The following is a 23,265-nucleotide window of genomic DNA, read 5'->3' on the forward strand; positions in this document are numbered from 1 at the left end:
GGAATCACTAAGTGAAGTGGCGGGGTGATGATCAAGCCGGCCAGCCCCCGAGCCCCGGGGTCGAGCTTGTCGAGAAGGCGGCCGGGTTCGGTAGTAAGGTGGTGTGAAATATGGACGCAATAAATTGGTCGGCAAAAGGCAGCCCCCGAGTATCGTTCGGGGACCCCATAGTTTCATATGCTTACAAAAGGCGTTGATACATACATTCGTTCGGCTAACTGTAAAACGGATGGAGGAGTTCCGCGTTCCACGGCCGGGTCGTTTCTTCGCCGGCGGTGTACCTCTTGCGCTTCTTCGATTTGTGTGTGTCGATGAGGTAGTAGGCGTTGCGGTCGTGCAAAGCCCTGCTCACGATAAATGGGCCTTCCCATGGAGAGGACAGCTTGTGCTGGCCTGCCTGCTCTTGGATGAGTCAGAGGACGAGGTCGCCTTCGCGGAATGCGAGAGGCTTGATCTTCTTGCTGTGGTAGTGCCTCAAGCCTTGCTGGTAGACGTCGTCTTCGCGTGCTTCTCTTGCCTCTTCTTCAATGTACATCGTGACGCGCGGCGAGTCAAACTCGACGTCGGTCGGGATGATGGCATCGGATCCGTAGACGAGGAAGAACGGGGTGAACCCGGTCGACCGGTTTGGTGTCGTGCGCAGACTCCAGAGTACCGCGGGCAACTCATCGAGCCAACTGCCGGGTGAGCGAATAAGTGGCTCGATGAGTCGCGGCTTGATGCCGGACAAGATGAGTCCGTTGGCCCGCTCGACCTGCCCGTTGGACTGTGGATGTGCCACGGAGGCCAGGTCGAGGCGGAAGCCGGAGAAGGAGCAGTATTGCTCGAGCGCGCCCTTGGCGAAGTTGGTGCCGTCGTCGGTGATGATGCTATTCGGCATGCCGTAGCGCACCGCTATGTCCTTGATGAACCGGACGGATGTTGGCCCGTCCAGTTTCTTGATTGGTCTTGCCTCGATCCATTTGGTGAACTTGTTCACTGCCACCAGCAGGTGCATCATGCCGCCTCGAGCGGTTTTGAAGGTTCCCACCATGTCGAGTCCCCAGACCGCGAAGGGCCAGGCGATCGGTATGGTGCAGAGTGCTGACGCAGGCTGGTGGCTGCGCTTGCTGAAGTGCTGGCATCCTTCGCACTTGAGGACGAGCAACTCGGCGTCTTCGAGGGTCGTTGGCCAGTAGAAGCCGTGGCGGAACGCCTTGGCCATGATGGACTGAGATGCGGCGTGGTGCCCGCATTCCCCCTGGTGAATGTCGAGGAGGATGTCGATGCCGCGGTCCTGCTCGACGCAACGCTGGAACACGCCGGTAGAGCTGCGTTTGACGAGCTCGTTGTTGCTGATGGTGTAGGCGGATGCCCGGCGCTGAACTTGCCGAGCCTCGGTCTCGTTCATGGGGAGAACCCCGTTCTCCATATATAGTGATATCGGCAGGGCCAAGATGGGGTCGTGATGGTGGTGAAGACGGCCACCTGGGTGGGTTCCGAGTGGGCGGCTCTTGGGCCGGGTTGAGCAGCCCTCGGGTTGGTGGCGGCGACGGCCGGGTCCGGGGTGATGGTGGCCGGGTTGAGCTGAGCAGCCCCCGGGCCGGGTTCAGCAGTCCCCGGGCTGGGTTGAGCAGTCCCCGGGCCAGCTTGCGGCGTGGCCGGGTCTTCTGGGACATGGATGGACTCGAAGTCCGGCGACGGCTTGCGCAGGTGCTCGAGGGAGACGCCGGACGGGATGGCTTGACGTGACGACGCGATCTTGGTGAGCGTGTTGGCTGCCTCGTTCTCCGCACGCGGGACGTGGAGGAACTCGCAACCATCAAAGGATCCGGACAGCTTCTGGATGAGGAAGCGATAGCTTGCCATGTTGGAGTCGCGGGCATCCCATTCGCCGGAGCACTGTTGTACCACCAAGTCCGAGTCCCCATAGCATAGGATGCGCCGGATGCCGAGTTCCTTGGCAAGCCAGAGGCCGTGCACAAGGGCTTCGTATTAGGCGACGTTGTTGGAGGCGACGAAGTGGATCTGGAGTGCGTAGCGGAGTCGGTCACCCTTCGGGGATGACAGTACGATGTTGGCCCCTAAGCCGAGTCGCATGTTGGACCCGTCGAAGTGCATGCGCCAGTGCGTCGAGTCGGGAGGCGGCGGCAGGTACTGGGTCTCGGTCCAGTCGACGAGGAAATCGGCCAGGGCCTGAGACTTGATCGTGGTGCGGGGCTCGTAGAGGATGGTGTGGCCAGCTAGCTGGATCGCCCACTTGGTGACCCGGCCGGAGGCGTCCCAGCACCCGATGATTTCTTCGATAGGCGCCGTGCTAACGGCGGTGATGACATGTTCTTGAAAGTACTGCTTCAGCTTCTTGGTGGTGAGGTACACGCCGTAACACATCTTCTGGTAGTGCGGGTAGTTCTGCTTGGAGGTGGAGAGCACTTCGCTCAGGTAGTAGACCGGACGCTGGACGGCCTGGATCTTGCCCTTCTCTGGTCGCTCGACCACCAGCACCGTGCTGACCGCCCGCGAGGTCGCGGCTATGTAGAGCAACAGCGGCTCCTTGTCAGTTGGCGCAGCCAGGACGGGTGCGGTGGAGAGCATGCGCTTGAGGTCCTGGAAAGCTTCGTCCACCTTGTCGTTCCATTCGAACGGGCTTGTTTTCTTCATTAGCTGGTACAGGGGTAGTGCCTTCTTGCCCAGCCGGCTTAGAAATCGGCTGACCGAGGCCAGGCAGCCTGTGAACTTCTGGACATCGCGCAGCCGGGTTGGCTTGCGCATGCGCTCGATGGCCTTGATCTTCTCCAGGTTTGCCTCGATGCCGCGTTCCGAGATGAGGAACCCGAGCAGCTTTCCGGCTGGGACACCGAAGACGCACTTTTTTGGGTTGAGCTTGACCTTGTATTCGTGGAGGTTGGCGAATGTTTCCTTCAGATCGTCGAGGAGCGTGAGGTGCTGCTTGGTCTTCACCATGATATCGTCCACGTACACGTGGATGTTCTTGCCGAGTTGCGATAGCAGGCACTTCTGCATGCAGCGTTGGAAGGTGGCGCTGGCATTCTTCAACCCGAACGACATGGTGATGTAGCAGTACGCTCCAAAGGGCGTGATGAAGGACGTCTTCAGGGCATCGGCCGGGTCCATCTTGATCTGGTGATAGCCGGAGTAGGCGTCCAGGAAGGACAGCAGCTCGCACCCGGCGGTCGAGTCGATGACTTGGTCGATCCGCGGGAGGGCGAACGAATCCTCGGGACAGGCCTTGTTGAGGCTGGTGTAGTCGATACACATGCGCCAGGTCTTGTTCTTCTTCAGGACGAGGACTGGATTGGCCAGCCACTCGGGGTGAAACACTTCCATTATGAAGCCGGCCGCCAGGAGCTTGGCGACCTCTTCACCAATGGTTCTTCTCTTCTCTTCGGAAAATCGATGGATGGGTTGACGGACAGGCTTGGCGTCCTTGCGGACGTGGAGTTTGTGCGCGGCGTACTTCCTCGGGATACCCGGCATGTCTTTGGGGGTCCATGCGAAGATATCCCGATTCTCACGGAAGAAGTCGACGAGCTCGCATTCCTATTTGTTGTCGAGGCGGGCGCCTACGACAACGTACTTGCTGCAGCTGGGGTCTTCCGGGTTCAGCTTCACTTTCTTGGTTTCCTTGGAGGGCTTGAAGGCGGCCTCATCGGCCAGGTCTAGGGTCGGGATCGACGCATTGGAGGCCTTGCCGGCCAGGACGACGATCCGGACGAGCTGGCGCCGCTCCTCGGCAATGACCAGCGACTCAGCCAGCTTGGCGCCGTCTCGGGCACACTCTAGAGACTTGCGGTAGTCACCGGTGATAGTAATGAGGCCCTTGGGACCCGACATCTTCATCTTCCAGGTACGCGTAGTGGGGAACCGCCATGAACTTGGCGAGCGCGGGCCGGCCCAGCAGCGCGTGGTACGTGCTAGACAGGTCAACCACCTCAAACCAGATTGGTTCGCGTCGGAAGTGGCTGCTGTCGCCAAACAGGACGTCGAGCTAGACCCGTCCAATGGGCGAACAGGAGAGGCCAGGTACGATGTCGTGGAAGACGGTCCGGGTTGGCTCCAGGTCTTCGGCCTTGAGGCCGAGTTTGGTCATCGTGTCACGGTAGAGAATGTTGATGCTGTTGCCGCCGTCGATGAGGACTCAGGAGAACTTGCAGGTGCGCTGCGCGACGATTGTATGGTTGAGGACGAGGGCGTATCCACCCGGACTCGGCATGACTGTCGGGTGATCCTCCCGGGTCCAGGTGATCGGGCGCTCCGACCAATGCATGAAATCCGTCTTGGCAGGGACGACGGTGTTCACCTCCTGCCGGAGGAGGCGCTCGCTACGCTTGTCGTTGCCGAGGCTGGTGAAGATGAGGTAGGCCGCGTTCTGGTCAGGTTAGGCGTCGTTCCGCATCGCGCCGCCGGCAGGGGGCGGCGGTGGAGGCGGAGGCGGTTGTCCCACGCCCGGAGCCGGAGCCGGAGACGGAGGAGGCGGGACGTCGCCCCTCATGATGCGCTTGGTGATGGCGCACTATCGAAGCGTGTGCGTGGAGGGTCTTGCGCCGCTGTGGTGCTTGCATGGGGTGTCGAGCATCTCTTCAAAGCTCATGGCGGGTTGCCACGCCATCTTGCCGGTCTGCCGGCGCTTCGCTGTCGGGTCCGCCGCGACGAGCCGGTTGTCGTGACGTTGCGCCGGCTGCTCGGCCTTGCGCTTGTTGTTCTGGTGGTGGTGCTGCCGGCTGCCTTCGTCGGCCGGCTTCTATGGAGGGACCGGCTTCACCTTGCCGGCCTCGTCCAGCGCCACTTGGATCTTCATGGCGGAGTCGGCGTTGGCGTACTTGTCCGCGTCACCATGAGCACGGCCATGGTGGCCGGCTCGGAGCGTAGAAGCTTGTGCTTGAGGAGGGTGCCGTCTCGGCACCCGCTGACGAAGTATTGGATCGCCTGGACTTCATGGACGCCCTCACAACTGTTCCGGAGCTCGGTCCAGCGTGCGAGGTACTCGCGGCCGGTCTCCGTCGGCCCCTGCACGCACATGGCGAGCTGACTGGGGCGACCGGGTCGCTTGTACGTCCCCGTGAAGTTGCAGACAAACGCTTCCTCGAAATCGACCCATGCATTGATGCTGCCCATCGGCAGACTGTTCAACCATGTGCGAGCCGATCCTTGGAGCATGAGCGGTGCGTAGCACATGGCGAGACGGCGATTGGCACCGGTGATGCCAATGGCCGTGGTGTAGTCGGTGAGCCAGTCTTCTGGCTTCACGGTCCCATTGTACTTGGGGGTGTCGCAGGGAAGCATGAATCCCTTGGGGAAGGGCTCCTCCCGGATGCGTGGGCCGAAACACGCTGGCCCGATAGCACCGCTCTCCTCCACCTACATGGAGCGAGCGAGCTGATTGAGGCGGTGGCGCGCGTCGGTGTCATCGATGGCGCACGGGCCGAGTCGACTGGCGGCCAGGCCCCGAGGGGCCAGGTCGGCTGGAGCCGGACGCCGGCCAGGCTGGCCGGGTCCGCGCTGGGTCTCTGGGGCGGGCTCGTTGCCCAGAGCGTCGGCGGCGGTGCCGGCCAGGTTGCGCCAGGTTCGGCCCTGGCCGGAGTGCGCCTCCCTGGGCGGCGAAGAGGCCGTGTGCAGGAGTTCGCCGGGTCCGCCAAGGCGGGCGGAGCCGGACCCCACCGGCTTGGCGAGCTGGTTGAGGCGATACTGCTGGGTGTTGGCGGCGTGGAGGAGCTCGCGCATCCGCCCGATGCGCTCCCTGAGCTCCTCGCCCGCGAGTTGGTCGAGGTCGACCGCGGCTACCTCCGCAGCGCGCATGTTCTTGACTGGGGTCTCATAGACGGTCCGGCCGGCGCCGAAGGCCCGGCCGATCGCTCCTTCCCGGGCGCGAGTATCAGCGGCCTGGCTTGGCTCGGCCGCGGCGGGCGTGAATCCGTGGGCGGCGGCGTGCTCCATCTGAGCAGCTTCCAGGCGGCGTCTGGTGGCGGCCAGCGTCTCGGACAGGTCCAGCATTTGCTGGCGCCTGTCCTTGAGCTGGGTTTGGGCTTCAGCAACGTTGGTGGCGTCGACGTCGGTGCCGATGGGGATGCGGAGGCTCTGCATCGCGGCGCGCAGCGGGTCGGTCGGCTTCGTTCGAGCCGTAGCGGCCGCGGCTTCGGCAACTCTTCTCGCCTTGCTCGACGAGGAAGAGGCGCCATCGCCGGTGACGAAGACCTCTACGTGGGCGTCCATCGCCCCAGCAGTGAGTCCGCCGCTGAGAGAAAGCGGGGAGTCGGAGTAGCTGAGCACCCCGCTGGGGTACTCGTCGGCCGCAAGCGCGTCGGAGATGCGCAGCGCGGTGAAAGAAGCGGCGAGCGCGCCGATGACGTCGTCCGCCAAAGCGACGGACTCGTCGGAGTAGGAGAGGGGCCCCATCCGAAGCATGCTTCCGGCCAGTTCCTCGAACGGCCCCACGGTGGGCGCCAACTGTCATGGTGGGGCGCACGGCAGATGCCAAGGGATGGCTAAAGAGAGGAGGAGGCTCGAGGGCGAAGGTGGGCTTCGGAGGCGAGGTTGATATGCGCGGGCGCGGGACGCCGGACATACCCAGGTTCGGGGCTCTCCGGAGAGATAACACCCCTAGTCCTGCCGAGTTTAGTTGGATGGTTGATAGTACAATGTTGCTCCTGGAGCTGTTTGGAGGAGGAAGGAGGCTGGCCAAGGCTCCGGCTGCTCCTTCTCCTTGGTGTCGCTATGTGGTGGCTAGTCTTATCTTGCTTGCTCTATCTCGTGTGCCTTTGCATGCCGTGTGTGTCGTATGTCTCTGTTGAATATCTTGTGTCCTCTCTTGTTGGCGTGGACTCCTGGGGGGTTTTATAGACCAACCCACCCAGGGTTACAATGGTAATATGCCGAGTCGGTGGGTCTGTATTGTCGGTGTTCGGGGTGCCGGGCTGGGTCCCGCTTGGGGGCTTGTGGTTCGCCGGGTTCCCCTAGGTGCGGGCCCCGCGTGCCTAGGGGGACTGTGAGCCGTCTTGTCGATCATCACGGCGTGGCCGGGTCGAGTCGCGCACAGTGTTCTCCGTCAGGCCTCCGCTTGCTGTCATCAGCGGTAAGGGCGGGAACACTGTTGTCGTGTCAGCCCTGGTCAGCGGGTAGGTAAGGGGCACTGTTGCCACGCTCTGGCTGACCACGGGCATGGGCGGGGGCGCTGTAGTCTTGGTCATCAGTGACTGAGGTCTCGTCCCATCGTACGGCCTGGATGGGACGGGAGCTGACCCGTGGCTGGGTTGCCGTGGACGCCACGGGTGGGTTGGCTTACTGGGGAAGCCAAGGCTGCGCCGGGTTGAGTTGCCTTGCGCCAGCCGCTGCGGCCGGGTTGACGTACCTTGCCGAGTCGACGGTCTTGGCCGGGTTGCATGCCTTGCCGGGTCGAACGACCCGGCCTGCGCACGCCGGTTTGCGAGACTATGTGGGTCCCGCTGTTTTTGAAACAGATCCGGGTTTCGTTGCCTGCTCGAGGTTCATCCCCGACACAGCCCAAACCCTAGTCGTCACCACCACAAATATCCCATTCCTCCTCTTTGCGGCTGTCGGAGGACATTGTAGGCGAAGTTGTGGCTGACAGCGGTAGCAAGGACCTTGCTCGCATTGCGGATGCTCTCTGGCACGGCGGGGAGCTTCTCATGGATAGAGGTGGCGGCTGAGCCGTGTTGGGTTTGGATCCAAGATTGACGGCTCCGGTTGGCTGCTTCGTCATGTGCGTGGCATTGGCGCTTGGGCGCAGCGCGACGGGCATTGATGGTAGTGGTTCTTCACGGTGGCGCGGGTCTGCGAACCTGACACACACAAAAATTGATCGGCTCCCGCATCGCTCCTCCAGGTCTACATCACTACTGCCCTCTCCTCCATGCATCCTCCCCTCGTCGTTGTCTGGGTGTCGTTGTGCAGAGACCTTGTGGTGGGTGGCGGCAGGGCGATGCGTTAGATTCTTCTAATCTCGACGACGACCGCCATGGTTGCACATCATAAGGAGGTGACGGTTTCGATAGGTTTACACCGCACGGCGCCGGCCTCGCTGTGAATTGCAATGGGCACCGAAAGGTCTTCCTGAGGGTTCCTCCCTCCGGACCCGGTGGTTGGCCGGTGGTTGGCTTTGGTTGTGAGATGCAAACTATGGACGATGGCTTGATGTAGAGGGATGGTTGTGCAGCACGGCTGTCGCACATCACAAGTAGCTGATGGGATTGTGGAAGAGTAGTGGTGACAAAACATGAGGGATGTCGATGGTGGTCCTACTCGAGCACCCGATCTCAGGTGAAAGACTAGGTCTGACCCGAGTTGATTATACCTGTCAATGGCAATACGTTTATACCATTTCCTTGTTGAAAGTGTTGCTCGAATATGCTCAGACTGGTTCTTTAGGGTGCAAATCTAGATTCTGGCCTTGGGTGGTTGGATCCAACGACGGCGATGTTTGAGCGTTGCCCCTTTCTGCAGGTGTTGTTCTTGAAGAACCTCCTCATCTGTGTGGAGTCATGAGATGATTGGTATGAATATGGTCATTATTATAGTTTGCTGGTCGTGGATCTAATCATGCCTTTTTTTTCTTGCTTATGCATAGCTTTGGTCTTGTATGATTTTGCTATTTGTTTTTGGCACGTGCGTTGATGTTGAATGTATGCATCCTAACTATGCAAAGCCAGATTTGTGACCAATGTGTTTGTATCATCTTGAAGCTCCATTTGAATTTTAAGCCAATAAGATCCACCCATTATTGAAAAAAAAGAGCACTTTTGGGATTGGTTAGAACTCTCAATATTTAGTTTTTGGGGAGTTCAAAATTTTAGCGGAAGTGCTAAAAATGTTTCTTTTTGTGATATCTTTTTTTTAAAACTAATATTGGATATTGAACCATTTTATGCAACTTCAGTGCCTTAAAGCCACCTGCCTTTGGGTCACTGACATATAGGCGAGGAATCTGTTGGACCCATATGTCAGTGACCCAAAGTTAGATGCCCTAAGGCACCGACGCATTGTCCCATTGTTGTACATCTAGTGTTTCAGCTTCCAGTACAATAGTACACTTACAATGGATAGGTCGGAGGGAGTAGCTTATAATTCTTTCTGCAAGATTTCAATTTCTTTTTTTGTTTTGAGAAAGCAAGATTTCAACTTGATAATCTTATGCTGGGCACTGAATTCATCTTACATCAAGTTTGATTCAATTTCTTGTTTATCAGCAAATTAGATGGAATTTGTTCCTGTGGACCACCAAATTTACAATAAACATGAAAGAATCCATGAAACGTAAGGTAAAATATCCTATTCGGTCATTGGCCCAGGTGGCACTTATTGTCAGCCTTTACAACATGATCCGTACCAGCATCTACATGCACCTACAAGCACAATGCCATATAGCTAAAACCAGGCAAATTGCAAACCACAGTAACATGCTAGCAGCAAATACATACACCAGATTCGGCCAAAAGGATCAATAAGATGGTCCTAAAATGTATGGCAGCATTAGCAAGTTATGATTTTTCTTAATGTACAATACAAGAATTACATGGCCCCTAGAAGCCACTTCACCTCCTGCATGCCGGCGCCTGCTGCTGCCCTTTACTGAACTCCAGCTGCGCCAACATATAGTATACAGATCAGAAAATCTCATGGCGTTCATAACCAAGCATCAAGGGTAACAGAGGCTTTATGTTTCTGATAAACATGTGATGTAACTTACAAGTTTGCTAATCTATTTGGAAAAAAGAAAAGCTAATCTAGTTATATTCTGCAAACAGGCGACTGTTGACTCCACTCAGAAACATTCTAAAATAAGCATGATGCCACGCAAGGCCAACTCCACCGCGCGACCCCAAACGGACGTCCGTTTCTGTCCGTTTGGGGTGCGATTTGGCGGACGTCCGAGGGGCGGACAGGCGCCTGGAGCATTCACACCCAACGCGCACTAGACCGTCCCGACCCCAAACGGACGCGCCTTGCCCCGAGCTCCTTCGCCTCGCCGCCGTCCCACCCCGCCCCGAGCTCCGCCGTCCCGGCCCGAGCTCTTCCTTCGTCGCCGCCGCCCCGCCCTGGCTCGCCGCCGCCGCGCCACGCCCGCGCAGCAGCTCGCCGCCCTGCAGCAGCTCGCCCCGCGCACCCTGCCGATGCCGCGCCAGTGCAGCAACTCGCCGCCCTGCAGCAGCCCCGACCCACCTCGTCGGCGCCCCGAGCGGCGCCCTCGCCGAGCTTGCCGCCCTGCCTCGAGCTCCTCCGCCCCGCCTCGCCGCAACCTACTTCTTCGAAGCCCTTTGTTGCTCGCACACCGGAAGTACGCAGACGCCGCCCCCAGCTCGCCTTCCTTGTTGCTCGTTGTCCGTGGCCGGCGCCGTGACGGCGGGGGCAGTCGTGGCTGCGTCGTTCGCGGGCTTCGCGCTCTGGGCGCTCACACGCCGCGCCAAGGCCAGGAAGCGCGACGCCATGGCGGCGGCGGCGGCCATGGCGCGGTCACCCTGGGAGTTCTCTTACAAGGACGCTCTTCGACGCCTCCTCCCCGGCCCTGCCATGGCGCCACCGGCGTGGCCTCCGCGCTGGCCTACCTCCACCACGAGCATGCAGACGCCGCCCCTAGCTCGCCGTCCTTGCTGCTCGTGCGCCACCCCACGCTCGCCACCCCGCCTCGAGCTCCTCCTGGTGACGCAGCTCGCCCTGCTCCGCCTCGCCTCACCTCGCTGCAGCTGCCTCGCCCACCTCGCCATGCGGCTCGATCCAGGCAGGGAACGGCGGCTCCGCGGCGCTGTGCACTGGCGACGCGTGCGGCGGCCGGGATCGAGGCAGGGACCCAGCTCGTGCGGTTCAGTCACTCTTTTGTGGGACCAGGCGGACACGGGACGGACGAGAGCAGCGGTCGAGAGCGCCTTTTTCTGTCCGCTTGGGAGCATTGGTCGCGCAAAGATGCTCCAGGTTTGGGGTCGGGGCGGACCGAAACGGACGCATGCGGACAACTTTGTCCGTTTGAGGTATAGCGTTGGGCCAACTTTTGCTTCAAACGGACACGCGCGGACGGTTTGGGGTCGCGCAGTGGAGTTGGCCTAAAAGCAGCAATCACGGCAACAGTCTGATTGTATAGAGGCTGCGTCAATTAATTCAGAACGGAGGGAGACATTGTATAGAGGCTGCGTCAATTAATTCGGATCGGAGGGAGTATTAAACTTGCTTCATTTACGATTTAGATATCACACTAACCATCTCACAAGCTCTGTCATGTCATCTACCCAATGATACACGTAGACCAGTATTGGAGAGTAAAATACATACCTTGGCCTCCTCATGAGCAATCCTCATCCTCCGGTACTCGTGCTGTGCCCGATGACAACGAAACAGAGCCTGAACACGTACCACTGATCTATTAAACCTGTCCTCCGCTTGTTGCCGGCTGGCCTGGAAGAAACCTTCTTCTGCAGTGCTTGCAGCTTCTATATCCACTGTCATTTCTACTGGCATTCCATTTGCAATGCCGCGCAAGCCTTTTCTCTTTTTTCTCCATCGCAAAATAGCTTTCTCCACGACTCCAACAGACCATATTACCTTGCGGTACTGACGTCTCACTTGATGGCCTCGGTATGCAGCCTGGGGGTTATGTTACAATCATTAAAATATCTACTTTGCACGTAACAACATAGAAAAATAACTTCCAATTTGCTTTCTAATGATGACTGTCAAGTGCCATCAGCCCATCACCCTGTTCTTCCGGCACAATGGATATATATATAAAAAGGTGCTTCATCGGTATGGCATATATTTATGCAATAAATCCCCCAGAGAAGGCAACAAATCAAAACAAGCAACAGCAACCTGCAACTTACTTGTATTCTGATAGCTTGTCTTCGCATGTTCGTAAAGTTCCTTCTGACCTTCCACGTGCGGAAATGATTTTGTATTCGTGCAGCAGCTCTCATCTCTTTTTTTCTGTTGTAGTTCCGGAATGCATGCTGAATCCTCATAGCAGCAACTATCGCAGTTGCTTGCATCTCAGGATTGGCCAAAAGTATTGCTTTTGTTTGGAGTTTAAGAGTTCTATCGCGAAGTGCAGCTTGGATATTACTGGCAGCGTCAGCAGCATTTCGATAGGCCGCTAAAGATTCTTTTAAGCAAAGTTCTTGTTCAGTAAGGTTCTCAAACTTCTCGCTGTGTACTTTTGTTAGTTTCGTCCTTGATGGTGATTGCTTAGTACCCTTGGACAGTGACATTGATTCAAAATGTGCAGTCAATCCTTTCTCAGCAAGATATGCAGCTAAGCCCACATAACCTTGTCTTGCTGCCAGATCAGCAGGAGTGCATCCACCTGGGGACACTGCAGTAGGATCCGTAACCAAGCTTGGATTTGCTCCAGCAGATAACAGAGCAGCAACCATTTTTTCCCTGGCAAAAGTTTAGCAAAAAAATGAGTAACAATATCGTCATAATTCATGAACATATATGAAGCAATTTATTCCAACAGATAATGTTTCCGAGATCAGAAATTACTAGTCACCTAAAGTAAAACAAATCTGGAGTGTTGTCTAAGATCACCATCTAAGACTGTTGATGAGATTATTTTCTGAGTTTTCCAAATCTAGAAGGTTGTTGAAAACAATATATGGCTCATTTCTGACGGTCAATATTAGTTTTTTGTCAGTTAGGTCCAATGAAGTTTGACTTGCAAATCACACAAACACGTCACAGTTGCCAGGCCCACTACTCACATTGAAAATGACTTTTGCTCTCATTTTTCCAAATTCCGTGATCAGCGAAAGGAAGGATATATATAACAGAAAATGGAAGATACCTTCCGTAGTATGCGGCCCAGTGTAAAGCAGTCCAACCAGAAGAATCACGGAAGTCCAAGGAGAATCCGGACACAGAAAACAAGCGGATAGCCCAAGTATAGCCTAGGAAAGAACACAGATGGATAGGTCCTTGTCCTAGATCATCACGACCAGTTGATTTATGGCCTCCAATTACTCTTTCCAGAAGCCATTCTTGCAATCTATTCCGTAAAACTAATTCAAGCAAGTCTTCAGTAGCATGAACAGATTTGCCTTCAGAATCGCCAGCAATTTTCCACAGATCCATCCATTCCTTCTCTGGTGATGCCAATATGAGATTGGAAACTTTGCTGCCTTCCACGAGAAGCTTTGGTGCTATCTTTTTCTTGTTTGTCACAAACAGCAAACGAGCTAGTCTCATCTGCATTTGAAGCTTTGACTTTGTGTACTCATCTTCCAGCGGCTTCAACTCACTATGCAATGAACTTCCAGGCACACTACGATACTCAAAATTCAAAACCTCAGAGATTGGTGTTTTCCCATCCAAAGTCAAATAAAAATCCACTCGTCCAGCTGTATGTGGTCCAACCATGAAACGGTAAACACCAGTTTGGACCATGTTTGCGGCAACACAGTTATCACCAAAGATACCGTAAATATTGGAACCAGCCAGATGCTTGTATTGCTCATAGTAATGCCCGATCACCAAGATCTACAATTCAGCAGCTGTCAATAATTTTGCAATTTGATACTCCGTCCGTCCGAAAATACTTGTCATCAAAATGGACAAAAAGGGATGTATCTAGAACTAAAATACATCTACATACATCCCCTTTTATTTATTTTGATGACAAGTATTTCCGGACGGAGGGAGTAGAATATTACAATTTACAAACATGTATATTACAATTCAGCAAGCAAACTGTTCTATACAGTACATTATATATGTGCCAATGTGCGTCCATTCACTACATTGCATTTTACGAAAGTGACTGTCCTACCAGAAGTACCTGATAGATTTATTTTTTTGGAGAAACACAGTACAAATCCAGATGCTCACATACAGTCACCCATATGAACGCACCCACACCTTACCCATATACCTCCCGAGAGGAATTATTTTTCGTAACTGGTATCAGGTGAAGACATGGTGGAACATTTCCATCGAACTGAACAGTTGGAAATGGAATGACCATGCACAAATACAGTAAAACAAGAAAGAATGATAGTTCAGTAGAACATGAAAGGGACAAACCTTGGTATGCTCTGTGGAACAAGCCCATTCTGGGGAGAAATCAGTGATGTTGAAGATTTTTTCAGTGCTCACTATATTATCACCTAGACAAGGACTGTCATCATCCAAGTACTTCCACAGTCCGAGACTGTTCTCTCTAGCAGGCACATCATTAGGAATGTCACCATCCACTGGAGTTCTCCGCAAAGAAGTTGCAAATTGCTGTGACTGAGAATCGAGATCTGATGTTAAAGGGTATTGAGATTGGTCTAGTTGATGTTCCAGAGCTCCAGCGTGGTTCGCATGTACCTGATTGAGGGCATAATTAGTAGGATATTAGATAAGCTTCGGGTATCAAATTAAGTGGTGAAACTAACAGACTGCCTTATTATGATGAAGTAGCTGACTTTCCATGATGTGAGTGGGTATGGAATTAATGAAAAATATTCAATCACATAGAACGATCTCCATAGACGCCAAAGGTTACAAAAATAACAAAAAAAAAATCTTCAGAAATTACCAGGGATCCTGCAATGACAAAATCCTAAATTGTAACAGGGCAGACGGCACGACCAGATCCGCACCGCATGATCACCATGCAGCCACCCGGTGATGGTGTGCATAGTGATATCACTCAGAATTGGAAGCCACTGCGCGGGCTCCAGCCATAGCACAGTTGCAACGTTGTCGTTCCCCAAAAATTATCTTACAAAAAATTTCTCAAGTCCCAAACAAGATAGTGGACAATTTATAGAGGTAAATACACAAAAAAAAATACTGTGGCGGGACAGAAGACTTATCGGCCCACAGGAGTTAAACCTTACAGATTCACAAAAAAATAACATGCATATAGAATACCATCAGTATTACAAAGGAGGTTGAGAGAAGTTAGTGCACTTTTTAACTTCCAGACCAAGCATTACCAGGTATGGTATTCTAAATTTTACATGGAAAAAAGGGCAGTCCGGTGCACGTAGCTCCCGCTTGCGCAGGGTCCAACTACTTTGGGTCTTTGACATGGAAGATGAAACTAAATACCAATCAACTAAGGACAAAAACAACATTTCATTTAGCAATGTAGTATTACCGCACACAATTTTCGTTATGCTGTATACTAGTATTGCAATTTAATAACTTAAATAGGTCATAGCAACTCGCTTACATTATTTGTAGAGTCCGTGTCATTTCCAGAATCCTTCATTCCGCATTTAATCTGCTGACTAAATGCCACGGATGCACCTGTAATATATAATGAGAAAAATTACACTTTCTGTAGAAGTACAATGAAATATTGTAGCTCTGTCCAGAAGCCCCACCACAAGCAGTATCCTTTTTCATAGATGACTCCAATAGATGCACCCAGAACTCTTCCAGACTAGAGCCGCCAGTATCTGCACAATGACCGATCCAATATACAGTAGTAAAAGAAGTACATCAGTAAAGTCTGCAAAGATTATGATATCATGCTGTCGGAGAGTCCAATCGACAGGGTATAAAGCTACATATTTAGCTCACTGGAGTATAGCATATTCTAAGAGAAGCTCGCAGTTCGTCCATATGCATTCAACAAATCATTACGACTGAAGTATGGCTCACCACTAGAAATTGCACTGCCACCATGTGAGTTAATTTCCTCTGGTGCCGGAGGGGAGAACGATATCTCGGTATGAACTGAGGCTGAATTTGCTGAAATCGGAGGAGAAGTATAATATTGAATCACATTCATTGTAGGCGCTTCGGCTTCGGCTTCTGTGCTCGGATGTGCTATGGCATTTTCCTGATCAAGACGAAGCAAATTAGGAGATTAAGTGGAACCAAACATATAGTAACTTCGTCTACTCTGCTTGCTCTACAGACATGTTAATACTTTGTGAAAGGAAGATGTTTTTAAATTTTACAAGATCCCTGGTATGCATTTTCAGCTATGCTCTGGGTTCCTGTATGGCACTTGGGAGTCATTTTCTCATAATTCTGAACAGACATCAGAACTAAATAGTTAGAATCCTATATGGGAAACACTTATAGACAGACGTCTGATCTCTTTCCAATCGTCAGACCGCTGCTCCTCCGTTGATTTCATTTGATCGCATGGCCAAGACAAGCTTCAAACATATCCTGTAGGTTCCAACCACCATTACTCCCGCACAAATAATCGGCACACCCGATCCTCCCGCAAAATCCCCACCTCCCTCCCTCCAGTTCGGCCAATTTCCTCCCAAACCGCTCCAGATCTGGCTCTCCATCATGCCACCGATGACCGAGGCCCCCTGATGTTCTCCCACTGCTGCGCCTCCTTCATGCCACACCTCCTTCTCCACTGGTCCTAGTTCCACGGCATGGCAACATCGCCATTGACGGAGGCGACCGCATGCCCTTCACCAGCGGCTGGGAGGCACACAACGCGTTGGGAAGGCTCACCAATTCTGCCAGATATGTTCGCTATTGCAGGTTGCATATTGTGCGGCCCTTCAGAACGACGGATCATGTCCTCCACCGTGACCTCGCCCGACGCTACTCTTCCGTGACATCCCTCTACATGGTTCCCTTGTTCGAGTTGACATCGTCTCTGATACGTCCTGCCATGGATGCAACCGGCACCTCAACACGACTAGCTCTGCAGTCAAGTGGTAATTTCGTGCTTCGTTGGTACATATGCAATGCATTTTCTACGTGCTTCCTTTGATTTTGTATCACATACGAGTGCTTCGGTATCATACGTGCAAGTATCTATATGTTTCTAGTATTTGAACCATGCTTCCATTTTTTTTATACTCTTGTTTTATGTTAGACAACATGAAATTGATGATTGCAAATATACATGCTTTCAAAGTATTGTACTTCAGTCCAGATAGATTGTGTCAATAGTCCACAATTAGGTTGAAAAAATAGTTTTTTTCATGGAAATAGTTCATTGTCATACATGTTTCTGGTTATATTGACAACAGACTATTTTAATATTAGCTAATTAATTGTATGTTCTTAACTTATTGCGAAACACAACTTTCTGCATCCAATCATGCTATCAATTCAAAAGAAAACCATGTTTCCAGTGTGTTTGATATATGCTACGATATAATGAAGTTGATGCCTCCTAGTAGCCATGCTTCCTACCTTTATTTCTTACCTTTGTTTCTATGATATAGCGAATTTTGCTTCAAGCATTGTCAGTGTATGCTTATTTCATTGTAAAATCATTTTGATGGAATCATTAGCAGCCATATATATTTGCTTCAACCACTACTATAATGTGCTTCAACCAGTGCCACTTCTATTGGTAAAAATATTTTTGTACATCTATCAGTGTGTGCTTTCTTCTTTCTCACCGAATGCTTCTAATGTACAGACACCTGCACCCAATTCCAAATGCGCTTTGTTGTCCGCAAGATGCCTTGCAATGACGTTGAGTGAGATGTAACTGAGACAAACCAGTCACCACTCTAAGTTGTCGGTTGTACTGGAACAACGGAGAACTCGTGGCACTGTGGATCTTGTCCATGACCAGCTTGTAAAAAGTGTTGTTGTAATAGTCTTTTATTTAGTTGCAAAAAGGAATTGTAATACTTCTGGGATATCTTAAGAATTGTTTTCAAGGCTTGATCATTCTTGTTGTGCTTGCTGATGATTTCTTTGCAAAGAAAATGTTTTCATTATACAAGAAAAATACTTACTTTACAGCAAAAAATTATTTCCATGTCCTAATAAAAATACAACATATATTAAACCCTTCCGTTGAATAATTTTTTTCTGCCGCACCACAAAGAAAGCTATGTTGTCGTTGCATAAAAATATGTCTCAGAAATATGCTTCCAACGTTTAAAAGAATGCTACCATGGCATAAAGATGCACATTATCTCCCGTAAACATGGATAACAAACGATTTTCGGAAACAATGCTCGGAAGCATAATTATTGGAAGCACAATTTACGGAAGCAGGAAACAAATTATGGTCATGATATGATTTGTTTCCACTAATTATGGTTATGATACGGAGCTTGTGTAATACTGGGAAACAAAGCTTGGTTAGGATTTGTTTTCCACTAATTCTTGGAAGCACAATTCTCGGAAGAAGGGAACAAACAACCAGGCCCATCCTTGAAAAGCAATAAGTACCACCGGGTTCATGCATCTGATCCATAAATCACGTGATGCACCTGTAAATTAACGCCACAATCCATAAGTCACGCGAGGGAGTTTACTAGTAGCTAATCTGACGACCAACATGCATCTGATCCAATGGTCGTGGACTGGTCTGATAGATAAGAAGCATCAGTAGTCTGATGCCTAGTAGTTCCCATCCTATATACCTAAATAGTTGATCCCCACTACCTCTATTATCTAACATGCAAGAATAAGTTTTCCATTATTAATTGATCTCATGCACACATTCATCTCACCACACATGCCACCTAATCAAAGGTCCACTCAACATGAATGGGAAAAGTTTTCCATTATATTATGTCACTTATATTCAATAAATATTTTCAAATACACAATAATCAAATACTCCATCCGTCCGAAAATACTTGTCATCAAAATGGATAAAAAGAGACGTATCTAGAACTAAAATACGTCTAGATACATCCCCTTTTATCCATTTTGATGACAAGTATTTCCGGACGGAGGGAGTACAACATATAATAAATATTTTTAGTTTTAGTTCATATATTATTAATTCAACTATTCATGTTTCATACAATCAAATCACTCGAAATATATTAAAATCGATTCCCGCAGCAACGCGCAGGGTATCCTCTAGTTTTTATATACATTTGACTCCCATGACAACTTAAAAAAACAGATAAGTTTAGGCAAGCTGTGTTTACAGCTTACACTTTGTTTGGCAATAGAGCTATCAGCTCTATACATTAAAGCAACCGAGAATCAAGAAATCCACTGGGCCACGTCAAGTTTGTATTAGAGTCGCTCGATATTTCTGTATTGTATTAGGAATACGACAGCTGTTACGTACATCTATTGGCCTACAAATTGCTCCCTCCTAACAAGGTATCAAGCCTGGTTCAGTTTTAGATCGATTTTTCTCCTTGCACATAAAAATTAACTCTAGCATTGTGAATATAAAATGTGGCCCTGGTCAATGATCAACGAATTTGAGGGGGTATTTAAAATTTGCTAGATATATCATGACCTCTTGGCAAGATAAGGTGTGCCGATCTCAGAATTAATTGCACAGAATGTCCAACAAAGAGGCAGACTGGCAAAAGGCCACTTTACAATAGTATGAACAGAAGAACAAACATGATGAACCCCATGCACGCCTTCAAATTATACTTAAGATTTAAGAATAGAAAACAGGTGTGTGTGGGGGGGGGGGGGGGGGGGGGATAACCTCAGATGTTTGACGATAATGCACAAGAACTATCCGTTCAGCCTCTCTGAATAAGAAATAACCAAAAATTATGTCAACAAAGAAAAGTAATTATATCCGAGTTTGCATCTGATACATGTAGAAATTGTAAATTGTATGCGACAATTCATGCAGTAGGCCATAACAGAACTTTCATTGTTAGAGAGCACGTCCTAGTTAATGTGGTAATGACAAAGCTGTTTCTCAGATTAGAGGATAGAAACATTGAACATAATTCCAGACAGATCATAGACAGCAAATAACATAATAGGTTTAGCGTGCAACATGATCTGAGTAAGTTACTTTTTAACCTAAAAAGTAATTACTTTCTTAATTTTAGCTGCAGGAAATTGATAACATTGATGGCAAATGTCTTAGAGCTTCTATTAGCCTTAGAAAAGCAAACAGTTCGATAGTCCGGTAAAAGTGCATGGTCTATGTGTACACAGCATCACACGATACAAAAAATGAATCGCTTGAGAAAAACAATGTAGACAAATATTGCACAGAGAAAAAAATGGTGTGGTGAAGCTTCCATTTTTCTAAAAGAAAAGGAATTCTTACTTGTCAAGCAGCCAGTAGCACCTTCTAAAGAAATTTGGATTATCCTCACCTCGAGCATAATAGACATGAACCCTCTCTTCATTACCAATCTATGAAAATGACAGAAATCAACAATAAAGGTGGGGATGCTTGAATGTAACAACAGCAATAAAATTTGAGTTTTTTGTCATTGTGCTGGTGGTGGATAGTCTCACCTTTAATTTTTCATGGGCTTCTTGGACAGTTTTGCCATCCTTCTTTTTCTTCCAATTATGGCCATCCTTCCGGAAGTTCCGGACAACTTTGCGATCATATAGAACAATAGCACCACCTGGTTTAAAAGAAAGTTAAACTGGTGGTTGAAATCCAGAAGTCAACTCCGCCTATGTCTTCTAGGCATAGCCGGTCCCAAGCCCGGGTAAAGGAGGAGGGTTGTGATAGGCTTGGCGAGCCAACGTAAAAACTAGCCAGTCCCATAGGTATGAAACCCATTTGAGCGAGAATAGTACTAGGATGGGTGACCTCCTAGGAAGTCCTCGTGAAAGGGTTTCATATCTAAGGGTTGTGATAGGCTTGGCGAGCCAACGTAAAAACTAGCCAGTCTTTTGGGTATGTAACCCATTTGGGCGAGAGTAGTACTAGGATGGGTGACCTCCTGGGAAGTCCTCGTGAAAGGGTTTCATATCTAGCCTACCCCAACTTGTTTGGGATAAAAGGCTTCGTAAGTAAGTAAGTTGAAATCCAGAAGTCATTTTCTAGTGCCAACATGATGGGGATTATAACATAAAGTTATGAAAGGAATCAACATTTTCAATAGAATCTCAAGATGTAGGCATCCTTGCATTGTGCGCAGCAGAACAATAGTAGATAAATGCAAGAAGTTAACAACCAAAAAGTTAAATAAGTGGTAAAACGTAAATATACCCTTTGTGTAACTAATACTCTTATAAAGTAGTATCATGTAACAGTAATATCTTAGTGGTACATAGTGACATGCAGGCACTTAATACATGGACAGGTGAGCAAATTCAATTCCCAAGAGGTGCGCCTGCTGGAAGTGGGAAAAGCACACACAAAAAGTGCAATCACAACAAGCAAAAGTTAAGTGCAAATTTGCAATGAGAACATGAAAACATATTGGTTTTACTTATGGTAGCATAGTCGCCCAAGATGTTGTATTACTTTATAATCTGACTCTTGTGCACATGGGAGATTTGGGTGGTAGATCATGTTTATTACGTTCACAATTGAATATTCTCTTATGATCTAGAGAAAGTATTCTGATGAGAAGTTGAGAACAATAACAAGGCTCCTGTGCACAAACATTCTGGAAAAACTGAGAAGAGTGCTTTGTAGCAATCATGCTAACTATACTTATACTCCAGTTCACAAAAGCATTCTTTCATCTATTGTGTAAGATGCCTGGGGTGGGCGGTCAAGACGTGGAGCGTATGCAGCACCTCCTCATGGATTGCGGATTTTGCTATCAAACCTGGCACACAGTCATGTCTTGGGTTCGATCTACAGCACCTCCTCCCAACCCCGGCAACAACTTTATGGACTGGTGGGCTACTTCTGTACTTCGACTTCCTCAGCCATGGAGGGCGCTTCCAGGCTTTGAATGTTGTCATCTTGACGTAGTAGTGTCTGTTTGCTCTTCATTGGGCATGTACAAAGCCAAAGCTTGTGCTAACTTTCATTTTCAATCAATGCATCAAGACGTAAAATTTTGTGTGTTCCCTAGAGAGAGAAGAATAGAAGACCAAGGATGGGAGATTGAACACCCCCAACGTTCCAGCCCGACACATTATGTCCCCAAACAATGAACCAACACGGCTTGAACTATTGTTATATTTCACGCATAACCCAGTCGTCATACGTCAACACGCATATCTGTTAATGTTCCCTTTTATTCACACCAAGTTGTGCAGTCAATCACGGAAGCTAAGCAAGCACAGTGGTATGGAATGGAAATGGATGCCAAGATGAGGGTTTAGGGTTGATGCGAAACACATACTCACGGGCTTGTCGATGGGCTGTGCATGGACCTTGAACCTCTCGTGGTTGGCCAGGACCGCGTAGATCTCATTCGGCCGGAACCAGCGCGACGCGGCCTCTGCTTTCAGCTTCTCGAAGTTCAAGTCTGTCCACCAACCATCAGAAGAAGAAACACGGTCGAGAAATCAGCCCAAGATAGAACAACATGCTTTTTTTCCTTTCAACAACAAAACATAGAAATGAACTAAACGTAAATTCCATAATTCTAGAGCATCGGAACAACATGAGACACCAAAATCTAAGCTAACCTCAAAGCCCCAAAAACTTAAACGATACAAAAGTAAGTTTTAAAAAAAGAGAGAGAAAGAATCAAATGAGACCTCACTCACCAGTCACCACACAAACAGAGCATTCGACCAAATCCCAAGAACAAAAACACCAGTAGTTTTTTCTTTTGCGAATAAAAAAAAACCCAGTAGTTGGGGGGGAAACATTCCAATCGAACAGACGGACCACCAACAGGAGAATTGGTTCCGGAAAAGAACAAGTGTGTTGCAACCCGAGATTGGCAAAATGCATGAACAGTGAGAATCAAAGCCCGAGAGCGAGGCATCAGGTGACAGCAACTCCAAAACCCGAACGAATCACGGCTCGAACAAGCGAACACGAACCACGCGAGCCCACGGAAGCTACAGAATCTGTCGCACCAAACAAAAGCAAAAAAAGAGGTAGGGGAATAAAAAAAGGAGGAGGAGCGGCGGCGGTCGGACTGGAGAGGTCGGACCTGCGTAGGTGATGAAGCCGTGGATCTCGGAGCGGAGGAGTGGGTCCCTCTCCCTCCCGGCCGCTCCCGCCATAGCCCGATAGCCGCGGCGGCTGCTGCTTCCACTCTCCCGGTCGGTCTATTGGTCGGTCCGCGCAGGCAGGCGAGAGGAGAAGAAGACGACGACGACGACGAGCAGGAGAAGACCCTAGAAAAAGGAAAATGGTGAGAAAATATATCAATTAAGTGCAGGTAAATGCATAAATCGCTCATTTCTCGGAGAAAAATCAGATGGTGAGGACCCGCATCTAAAGCATCCGGGCCCACCTGTCGGGAAAGGAATAGTGGGTTGGTGGGCGGTTGGAAAGATGGATCCTGAATTTCCCGTGCAAAAAACTGGACCCGCTTGTCAGGCTCTCACATCGGACAGCAAAGGTGAGACTCAGGTTGAGTGATAATACCTCCGTCCTGGTTTATTGGTCTCTTTATAATCTGTGTCAGAATTGTAACAGGTTATAAACCAGGATAAAATTAGAATAAAGTAAGTATAATGCAATAATAAAATATGAGTGGGTTTGCAACAATACTTAAAGTGATG

General features: G+C 50.1%; 1 protein-coding gene across 1 annotated transcript; it reads right to left on the reverse strand.

Moving 5' to 3' along the window:
* Window positions 1-9,249: 9,249 nt before the first annotated feature.
* Window positions 9,250-22,934, reverse strand: LOC123044775 (calmodulin-binding transcription activator CBT). Its single transcript, XM_044467661.1, has 13 exons — window positions 22,689-22,934; window positions 21,924-22,049; window positions 20,122-20,237; window positions 19,928-20,016; window positions 19,346-19,391; window positions 15,595-15,775; window positions 15,315-15,389; window positions 15,161-15,237; window positions 14,020-14,307; window positions 12,785-13,476; window positions 11,823-12,378; window positions 11,275-11,586; window positions 9,250-9,593 (listed from the first exon to the last, which is right to left on the reverse strand). Exons 1-13 carry the CDS (start codon window positions 22,759-22,761, stop codon window positions 9,546-9,548), a joined length of 2,679 nt encoding a protein of 892 aa, XP_044323596.1. The 5' UTR covers window positions 22,762-22,934; the 3' UTR covers window positions 9,250-9,545.
* Window positions 22,935-23,265: the final 331 nt, after the last annotated feature.

This window comes from Triticum aestivum, chromosome 2B (assembly GCF_018294505.1).
Source record: "Triticum aestivum cultivar Chinese Spring chromosome 2B, IWGSC CS RefSeq v2.1, whole genome shotgun sequence".
Lineage (NCBI taxonomy): Eukaryota > Viridiplantae > Streptophyta > Magnoliopsida > Poales > Poaceae > Triticum > Triticum aestivum.

Coding starts and splice junctions, on each gene's coding strand:
- LOC123044775 (XM_044467661.1), bottom strand. CDS start 22,761: ATGGCGGGAGCGGCCGGGAGGGAGAGGGACCCACTCCTCCGCTCCGAG. Junction 15,776..19,345: donor ATTATCGTCAAACATCTGAG/GTTATCCCCCCC, acceptor CGTCTTGATCAG/GAAAATGCCATAGCACATCC. Junction 11,587..11,822: donor GACAAGCTATCAGAATACAA/GTAAGTTGCAGG, acceptor CATAACCCCCAG/GCTGCATACCGAGGCCATCA.